Source organism: Podarcis bocagei (genome assembly GCF_964188305.1).
Source record: "Podarcis bocagei genome assembly, chromosome: Z".
Lineage (NCBI taxonomy): Eukaryota > Metazoa > Chordata > Lepidosauria > Squamata > Lacertidae > Podarcis > Podarcis bocagei.
Window position 1 is genome coordinate 12,908,072 of NC_138140.1, and position 10,201 is coordinate 12,918,272.

The 10,201-nt window shown below is 47.5% G+C and overlaps 1 protein-coding gene across 2 annotated transcripts; it reads right to left on the reverse strand.

Moving 5' to 3' along the window:
* Window positions 1-105: 105 nt before the first annotated feature.
* On the reverse strand, window positions 106-8,052 carry RABEPK (Rab9 effector protein with kelch motifs). Of its 2 annotated transcripts, XM_081180336.1 has the most exons (8): window positions 7,748-8,052; window positions 5,569-5,700; window positions 5,299-5,459; window positions 4,009-4,161; window positions 2,887-3,048; window positions 2,493-2,642; window positions 1,654-1,803; window positions 106-384 (listed from the first exon to the last, which is right to left on the reverse strand). In XM_081180336.1, the coding sequence occupies exons 2-8, from the start codon at window positions 5,652-5,654 to the stop codon at window positions 137-139; spliced, it is 1,110 nt and encodes a 369-aa protein (XP_081036462.1). In that variant the 5' UTR covers window positions 5,655-5,700; window positions 7,748-8,052; the 3' UTR covers window positions 106-136. The 2 variants fall into 2 exon arrangements, with proteins under 2 accessions (XP_081036462.1, XP_081036463.1); XM_081180337.1 differs by lacking the exon at window positions 5,569-5,700 and having other exon boundaries at window positions 7,748-8,051.
* Window positions 8,053-10,201: the final 2,149 nt, after the last annotated feature.

A 10,201-nucleotide genomic window follows, 5' to 3' on the forward strand; every position in this document is an offset into this window, starting at 1 on the left:
CTGGACACGCTGAAACTTTCAAGAGGCAGAAATAGCGCACACACTTAATTTGTAGTCCTCCGGCACAAATTGTGGATTGTCTTGCATTACAAGGAGGGAGGCAGATTTAGATTATTAAACATTTATTTAAAACATTTTATTTAAGAAGAGTTACAGCACTGTCTTTGTAGATTTCCCCTTTAATATCCATTCCACCAAACACTAAGCACAAGTGTTCATCTGGGCAGCCTTGAGATAGATTGTCTCCATTAGAGCCTCCAGCTCCTTCCTTCCTGTTGCTGTCCTCACTGGAAGACACTTTCCATGGAACAACACACATAGACTGGTCCAGACGAGCAGAAGGCACAGGAGTTTTAAACTCCAACTTTGTCCAATGTCCCTTTTCTGCAGTTAAAAATAAATAAATAGAAAACTATGCAAAAGAGGGGGGGAAAGCAGCAGCTTCTTGTAAATTAAAACATCACTATTTGTCAATCTTAAAAGAGAGCTGGAAAATTAGACCTGAAGCTTCTACAGGGAGTGGAAATATTGGGGATCTCTTTTCCCTCAACATTTTAAGTGACATACATGTGAATAGTGGTGGCTTCCAGCTATATGGTTTTAAAAGCAGCAAAGAAAGATTCTTGGAGGATATGGCAAACCAGTTGTTTGGAATCAAAAAGGGGAGACTGCAGTTTCGTACAATTCCTGCTTGCAGGCTGCTGACTGAGAACAGTATGTGGGGCTATTTAGACCAGAAGGGCTCTTGTGGGTGTTATGGAACACTGAAACACTGAGCGGCTCTTAGGCACCTTTCAAACTATTCCCATCTAGACCAGGAGTAAGAAACTCATGGCCTGCCAGATGCTGTTGGATTCCTAACTTCCATCAGCTCCAACCAGCATGGCCAAGGGCGGGGATTCAGCAACATATTGCAGAGCCACAAGTTCAGATGGGTTGGGTAAAAATAATAAATTACGTACTATTATTCCTGATCTAGCCCACTGCTGCCTAATACTGAGAGCAGCTCCTCAAGGTTTCCACTAGGAGAGAGAGAGAGGCCCCTTTCCTATCACCTGCTGCAAAAGATCCTTTTAACTGGAGAATATTTGGGATTAAACCTGGGACCTTTCTGCATGCAAAACACCTGCTCCTTCACTGAGCTATAGATGCTTTTGATAAACATGAAGCTGCCTTATTCCATATCAGATTTCTTTTGCACACGTAGCCCAGGTGTGCCTACTCTGAATTGACCACAACTTTCCAGGGTTGCAAGCAGATCTGTTTCAATAGCACCTGTTCCCTGATGCTCCTCCCTCTCCATCTTGTTAAAAAATTGCAGACTTAAGGAACTAAGCCTGGAACCTTTTTCATGCAACAGGTGAGCTCTACCTCTGATCTACCACTCCCTTTAGTATGTGGTGACAGTGTTTATAATCCGGGGCGGGGGGAGTCACACTACATAATCAGAGGCCACGTAAGCACTCTCTGTTTTGGATTACAGCTCCCATCAGCTTCAGCCACTACTAGCTTCAGATAAGATTGTCATGCGGGGAGGTTACATGGCTGGGGCTTCCATCTCAAAATTGCTGGCGATGGCACATACGCAAAGAGGACTCCCCAGTATAATGTTCCCAAGGGAAGCTAACCAAAAATATCATAAGAAACACCCACCTATGTGATATTTATACATTGTGTCCAGTGCTCCTGTTGGGTCCATTCCACCAAATATATACAAATGGCCCTGAAACACAACTGCTGAGTGGGCTGCCCGCCCTGCTGGTACAGATCCAGTAGCCGACAGGGTCTCCCACTTCATTTCAGCTGCAAGCATATTAAACCAATCCACATCAGTGCTCATCAGGTGCAAAACTTAAGCAAATTGAGCTTGAAACACACATAACAGGGCTGCATGCACATTCAGCGATTCTGCAACAGGAAAATGAATTTGGTAAAGAGTTTGGGACAGTTACTTCAAAGTTAAGTTTCTAGCTGTAATGACAGCAAAGATTATTGGGGGCGGTGGCCTAAACAGATGGGAAATGCCTGGAAAATAGGAAGCAAAGGAAGGCTAAATGGTATTTAGAATTTGTTTTTCCCATTAATGTCTGCCTTTCCATAAAGGAACTTGTGGCAGCATACACGGTTATCCTCCCCTTTCCTCCCTTGTATCCTCACAACCCTGCACGGTAGGTTAGACTGAGAGATTTTGCCTAACCTAAGGTCACCCAGAGAGCTCTGAGTGGGGATCTGATTCCTCGTCTTCCTGGATCTTGTCAAACGCTACCCACTACCCCACACCACCTCTTAAGGCTGTACCACAATTCTGTAGTAACACAGCCTGCAGGTGGAAACTGTAATCAGGATCCTACAGTATTTCTCACATTCTTAGCCTTTAAGGCTTTATAATGTGTGGCTTCTAAAAGTTAAAGATCTATGGGTTGTTGTTTTTTAAAGGCAAGGTGGGAAGATAATAATCCCTTTCCACAAAGTTTGCACCACTGAGTACTTACTTGTATCAAAGCAGAAGAGATCATCAAAAAAGGTATCACCAGCCAATCCGCCATGTATGTACAGCCTGTTCTCGACAGCCACCACGGCATGGCCATGTCGAGGAGCAGGAGGGTCGCCCCGAACTTCTGGCTGCAGCCATGTCAGAGTGGCTACAGGTGGCAAGAGAGAAATGTATTAAGATGAAGCAACAGCTACCTCAAGGGCCTTGCTCCCTGCTTCCCACACATAGGGTTAAAAGGCCTACATTAGTCATGTTTATCCATTTCAACGGGTTTTCTCTAAGTAGGACTAACAGGATTCAACTCCTACTTTGCTCCATCTGCTGCCAGGCCCAGGGGAATCAGCTAAACATTTGGTTTGGGAAATATCTGCACAGAAGCAGAGGAAGCTTACCAGAGTCAAAGATGTGAAGCTGCTGGTCTTTGACTGGATCCACCCCTTTATCACCTCCTCCAAATACATATAAACGGTCCCCAATCACTGCTGAGGATGTATGATAAGTCCGAGGGGATGGTGGAGTGCCGCTCACCTTAGGACTCATCCAAGTTCCAGCTTCTAACGTGGAAAACAAAAATATTTGTAAGCTACAATATAGAAAAATTGGGGATGGTACACAAGTAAATTATAGGCACAGAAAATGAGGGTGGGTGCAAATTACACGTCACGTGTGGAAGAAAGAAATGGAATTCCTAGTCCCCTTTGGTTACCAGGCGAGTGCTTAAATGAAAGGCTGATCTGGTGGTACTTTGATTCAAAAGAATGTCAAAGAGAAACTAGAACTTGAAACTACTGAACTGTAGTTCCTCAAGAGATTTAGTGCTATAGGTTAGGGACTGAAATGAAACATTTTGGGGGTTTTAAATCAAATTACATGTGCCAGTTTGCTGACCAACGGCTTGGATGTTAGGATGCTATAAACCAACTATTTTGTGTGTATGTCAATGGCCACTGTTAAAACACAATTATCACCATCTCTACATATTATTTCCTTCTGATCTCACAATTCCACCTTCTGACCCACCAGTGCAGTAACTCAGGATAATACTTCATGCATCTAAAGAAGTCAGATTGTAGTGCGCATAGGCTGATGCCATAATAAATTTATTAGATATAGACAGTGACACAAGACACTGTTGTTTTTGCTGCAGTACAATAACCCAGCTACCACTCTGAAATAAGTTTTATTGTTATTTTCATCATCTAACAGATAGGCAGTGTGGTGTAGTGGTAAGATTGTTGGACTAAGTCCTGAGAAACTAGGGTTCAACCCCCTGATTAAGGCCAAGTGAACTTGGACTAATCACTCTCTCCTAGCTTAACCTACCTCACTGGGTTGTTGTGAGGATAACCATTCTCAGGAGAGCTATATTTGCCGCTCTGAGCTCGTTGGTGGGATAGTGAGATGCAAATATTGGATATGAATAAATTTAGAAATTGGACAGCTGCATGTTTGAAATCTTAAAAAAAAAATACTCCAAGAATTAATAAAATGAAAAGGAAATGACTAATACTCACGGAGGTCCAGAACTTGCACACAATTCCTGTTCCCAGTTTCACTGGCTCCTCCAAACACCCAGAGGCTCGTGGGCCAGCTTGTGGGAATGAAGGTGGCATGCTCATACCGCGGCAAGAGACCCCGCCAGGCAGGTGCCGTCCAGCAGTGTGCATCTGGGAGCCAGAAAGACATGTAAGAGCCTGGTAGTGGGATCAGGTCAAAGGGGGCTCATCTAGTCCAGCATCCTGTTCTCACAGCAGCACCTGATTCCGGGCAGTGTGGGTGCTTCCCATACATAGGGCGCCAAAAGAGGGAGAGCAAAATTGAGATGGTCCATTTCGGTGTGCCAAATTTTGTCATAACTCAGCACACCATATTACCAAAGATTACCAAAGTCTGCCCCTGCTCAGAGTCCAGCCAGATGCCCCAATGCAAAGCCCACAAGCAGGACCTAAAAGCAGCAGCACTCTCTGCAATTGCTGTCAGGTAAAGGGTGGATGGGCAGGGCTTTCCCAAAATGGCCTGGTGGGCCAAATGGAGTGGACTGGTGAGCCAGGTTTGGCCCGTGGGCCAGAGGTCCTCCTCTCTTTCCCTATGGCAATGGCACCACCAGGGCAGAGCTTTTTGGAAGAAGTCCAGGGCACCAAAATGCCACAGGGCTCCTTTGAGTGTCGAGACCCTGCAGCCACCCCCTCGTTGGAAAATAACTCACACAAGGACACAGATACTAAGTGTATGTTATTGGGCAAATTTGGCCACAACTTTATTGAATTACAGAATGTGAGCAGTATTGGCTTAGGCATTGATTGGACCTGACTATATCTGACTCCTGCCCACTGTGCGGGAAGTCCAGTAAGGGTAAACCACCGGTAGGGGGAGCCCTGTCCATGCAAGAGGAAGTCCTCCGGCTCACTCCTCAGTTTAAACTGTCCCCGGCCACACCCCACCGGCCAGCGGATTGGCTGGCCGGGCTCTGACGTGGCCGGGATACCCCCAGGCAACGGGAGACAAAGTCCCTCGCCCCCCCCCCCCGGAGTGAGTGGCCACATGGTCCACCGCAACTCCTCCCCACTGGGAAGTGGAGCAGATTTACCACATTTGGAAACCTGGTGAAGAAATACAGATCGTCACCTAAAGAGGGAGAAAGAACCCCATGAATCCAAGTCTAAAATTACTGCATTGCAGCCATGAGGACCAGGAACTTGCTTTTTTTTTTACAAAAAACAAATCAAAAGCAGTTTGCTTGAGAAGCTGAATTCTGCCACATCTCATATGCTTCCTTCCTGCTCTAATGACACTCTAGCCCTTACCAAGATCCATGACGTAGGAGTCGGCAAAACTGCCACTCGGGTCTGCTCCCCCGACAAGGATGACTTTCCCTTTCCTGCTGCCTGGCTCTGCAGGAGGTAGGTACAAGGAGTTCTGCCCCACACGGGCACAGGGACTGTCCCCAGGTAGGTGAAGGGCATACCTGGCATGGAGAAATAAGCAAAAGGGATCTCAGCAAGGCTGCTGTTCCATGTGGAGCAGAAGATGGAGCGTGTCTCTTTAAGCCTGCAATGCTATCTATGCACACTTACCCAGGAGTAAACACCATCAAACAAACATGCATAAATGGTGTAGCCGCTACTAGGATGAGCTGGGAACCAGGGTAACCCTGGGCCATGAACTCAGTCAGAGAGTCCCAGGGAAGTCACTCTCAGCCTCTCCATCTACAACATGGGGATAAAACAAGGCTGGGTAACCTTGCTGGGCTGTTCTATGGATTATTGAGGGCGTATGTGCAAAATACTATGAATACCCCAATCTTATTATTCATACAAGAGTGAAACAAATGCTGCAGTATGGACTCTGCCAGACAGCCTCTCTTCCAGGATACTCCATTCCACCACCAAATTTTCTCCTCCCTGCTTCTCAGAAGCCAGCCATTATTCCTTGCTCAGTGTGTACATTTCACCCTAAGTGAGCTGTTTTGCCCTCTCTGGGTTCAATCACTTGCCCCCCTAAAAAGTTCATTTTAAACTTTTGAAAAACTTCAAGTTCTTCCAAGCCTGTTGTGGGCGGATGGTGCTGTTTTACCTCCATGAGATCACATACCAGAAGATGCTATGCAGCGTTTGCCAAATGGATGCCCTCCAGGTATTTGGGACTACAACTCCCATCAGCTCTAGCCAACAAGGTCGTTGTCATCCAAAAGATCTGAAATGCACCTTCTTGGCAAAGACTGTCTTCTCTCTGTCCCATCAATACCAGAAGCCCATTAGGTGGTGACAGGAGAGAGAGCCCCTTCTGTGGCTGCTAGATAGGATTCCCTCCCAAGAGAGGTTAGATGAGCTTGTTATCCTTCCACCAGCAGGCTAAGGCCTCCCTGTTCAGACAGGCCGTTGGGAACTTAAGGTACAGGCGATGCTGACTACTGGGCTGCTGTCAAGACAAACAGGATTTCAATTACTGGTTCCAAATGTGTTCCGATGTATTTTAAACTATTGTTGCTAACTAGTTTGTTTTTATTACTTTGTATTTTATAATGCTGCTTCAAAATGTTGAATCCCAACTTGGGAGAAAGGTGGGATATAAATATAATAGGCAAATGAATAAATAATGCATAGTAATATACAGGATAGCACCCTCATCCCCTGGCACACCAGATTTCTGCAACCTGATGTACAGTCATGTTCTTTTGAGGATAACGAGAATTGTTCTTTAAACCATCTGGAGGGCACTAGGGTTGGGGGAGGTTGATGTGCACAACATTTAAAAAAATTAGTTCTTTACTGAGGTTTGCATATTTCAAAAGAAAGAGCCACAACACAATCATAAGGTAATACTACCAATAAATAAATTACCAGTCGCCACCCCCTACAGCGATAAACAAGATCCATACCCCACACTACAATTCAAAATGTACAGTAAGTGTGGTGTTAAGAGTGCTGGACTAGGGGTCTGGGAAACAAAATTCCAAGTCTGCACTTAGCCATGATGCTTACCGGGTGTCCTAGAGTCAGCCCCTTCACTCTCAGCCTAACCTACCTCACAGGGTTGTTTTGAGCATAAAGCGGGAAGAAAGAGAACTATAAGGGCCACCTTGAGCAGCTTTGAATTAAAGATGGGCTATAAAATAAACATGGCAATACAATTAATATAAAAACCTGTCAAAAGCAGCATTAGAACATTGTAGGTGTTGTCTTCCCCCTTTTATTGGATTTCTCTTTACAAAACACAATACTGTAATTCTTTCGTTCATTTTTTAAGTATTTACTTATGCATTTTCATTAGTACAGTAATGCAATAATTCTCACTGATGCGTGCAGACCATTTGACAGGGCTGCAGGAGATCAGGGCCCTGCCTCGCGGAGCCTACGGTCTAAAATTCAACCTAGGAAAGCAACAGCAGAAATGAATGGCGGCGTGTAAGAAATCCGCTATAAAATCGGAGGCAGGAGTAAATATCGGAGGCAGAATCTTGTAAAGGAAGGGCTATTAATAATTTAAGCCTCTGGCCGCAAGCAGAGTTTGACTGCATATTGCATGTCATCTCCCGCAAATTAATACTCCCTTTGCAAGGCTATTCCCCTCTGCTGGGGAGCACAGGCGAGAGAGCTCCCTGATCGATGGCTGCCCATTCCAGGTAGGCTGAAGCGGATTTAGGGGGCCCACGCCTCAGTTCAGCACCGATCTCCCCGCGCCCTGTTTCTCTTTGCACGTCAACTCCCTCAAACTGCATCCCACGTGCACTGATGCCCCGCCTCGAGAACGCACCAGTTGCCTTCCTCCGGGTTTCCTCCCGGCTTCAGCTCCAGCAGCGCCGTCCGCGAGCCCGGCTCCGGCCCCATGGATGCAGGCCGAGGGAGAGGGGTGAGATAAAACAAACCGACGCCCCGCCCCCGGGTCCGTTGCTAGACGACCAGCAGCTCCGCCCTCAGCGTGGCTACTGTGCAAGCGGACAGCGCTTCACGGTAAAACCACCCCGCTGCTGCACACTTCTAAAATTGCATATTCTTTCTCCTCAGTTCATTCTAAGGTGCAGCATACTTTTCTCCCCGCTTATTTTTTTTTTTAAGAAAGAGGGCCACGTGAGATCGTTTCCGAGCATGTGCAGATCTCTTCCTATTTCATCACACACGGTTACTTCCGCTTGCTTCAGATATGTGGGATTGCTGGTGGCCAGACGGCTATTAATTTGTTTATAAGGTGTATCATGTATACTTATATAAAATATTTCTTATTTATATCTGTTTATTCAAAATGTCTTACAAGGAGTTGCATCCAGCTGAGAGTAGGCCTACTGAAATCAATGGGCATGTCCATTAATTACAATGGGTCTATGCTCTGTGTATGCCTAACATTAGATACAGACCAACATTTTTTACCTGCCCTCCACCATGTGGTCCCTATGTGGGTTACACAACAACTGCTTAATAAATATAAAATTACAACAAAAACAACAGGATTCCAGACAAAAGCAGCACAAATACAGATTAATCCAAAGAGAGGAGTCAACTACAGTGGTACCTCGGGTTAAGAACTTAATTTGTTCTGGAGGTCCGTTCTTAACCTGAAACTGTTCTTAACCTGAAACACCACTTTAGCTAATGGGGCCTCCCGCTGCTGCTGCACCGCTCCCCTGCAATTTCTGTTCTCATCCTGAAGCAAAGTTCTTAACCTGAGGTAATATTTCTGGGTTAGCGGAGTCTGTAACCTGAAGCGTCTGTAACCCGAGGTACCACTGTAAAAGATACTTTAATGACTGCAGTTTCTGGATGAAACATGAGGGAAGCCCCATATAGAGTGCATTATAGTTATCTGGTCTTGACAGAATTGGTTGACAGCTCTCAGGATCTATTGGGTTACAAATGATTTGTGGCACATCAGCCACCAACCCTTGTTTAAAAATATTTGTTTCTTTCATCCAGTTAGTCCTCTTTGCTGCAGTCTAGGAAAAGCCTCACTTTTTCCTCTCAGCACCTATAACACGGGTGTCAAACACAAGGCCCGCGGGCCGAATCCGGCCCGCCAGACCTCCTCATGTGGCCCGCGTAGCCGCCGTTCTCGCCCGTCCAGTGCACCATCGCCTGGTTGTGCGCCGCGTCGCCTTTCAGCACGAAGGAGGTGGTGAGCAGAGAGGCCGCCTCCGGAGGTCCCCCACCGGCGCGACCCCGCAGGCCGCCCGCCTCGTCCCACGGGCTGCCGCGTCTCTGGCAGGGGGGGGAGGCTTCGCAAGGCTAAAGAGGAAGCCAGGGCAGCGAGCGCGATCCATCCCGTTCGCTGCTCTGGCTTCCTCTTTAGACTTGCGCGCCTCTCCGGGGGGGGGGGGGGGAGGCTTCGCAAGGCTAAAGAGGAAGCCAGGGCAGCGAGTGCGATCCATCCCCGTTCGCTGCCTTGGCTTCCTCTTTAGCCTTGCACGCCTGGGGGGGGGGGGAGGAGGAGGCTTCGCAAGGCTAAAGAGGAAGCCAGGGCAGGGAACGCGATCCATCCCGTTCGCTGCCCTGGCTTCCTCTTTAGACTTGCGCGCCTCTCCAGCGGGGGGGGGGGGGGAGGAGGCTTCGCAAGGCTAAAGAGGGAGCCAGGGCAGGGAACGTGATCCATCCCACTGCCCTGGCTTCCTCTTTAGCCTTGCGTGCCTCTCCAGCCGCAAGAGATCTACCAGAGGTAGATCTTAACCCTTGCCTCACCTGGGAGCTTCTCTGGGCAGGAATTCCCTTAGCTTAAGTGGGGTGGGGGAAGTGTGGCAGGTAGGGGGGTACCTGCCTAGACACTGAAGCCACATGTCTCTCAGATGAAAATTGGGAGTGGGCATTGTGTGAAGTGGTCTGATGGTGGGCATTGTGTGAAGTGCTCGGATGGTGTGGGCATTGTATGAAGTGCTCTGATAGTGTTTCCTACTTGGCAGGGGGTTGGACTTGATGACACTTGTGGTCTATTCCAACTCTATGATTCTATGATTCTAAGTGGCTGTGGATCTCCTGCTGCAGAACTGTAGGACTGTATAGAGTTGGGAGGGCCACCCGAGGGTCATCTAGCCCAGCCCCCTCACAATGTAGGAATCACAGCTAAAGAACGCCAGACAGATGGTCCCCCAACCGCTGCTTAAAAGCCTCCAGTGGTGGAGACCCCAAACACCTTCTGAGGTCATAGAATTGCAGGGTTGGAAGGGAACCCCAGGAGTCATCTAGTCCAGCCCCGGTGGACAGCGGGCGCAATCCATCCCGTTGC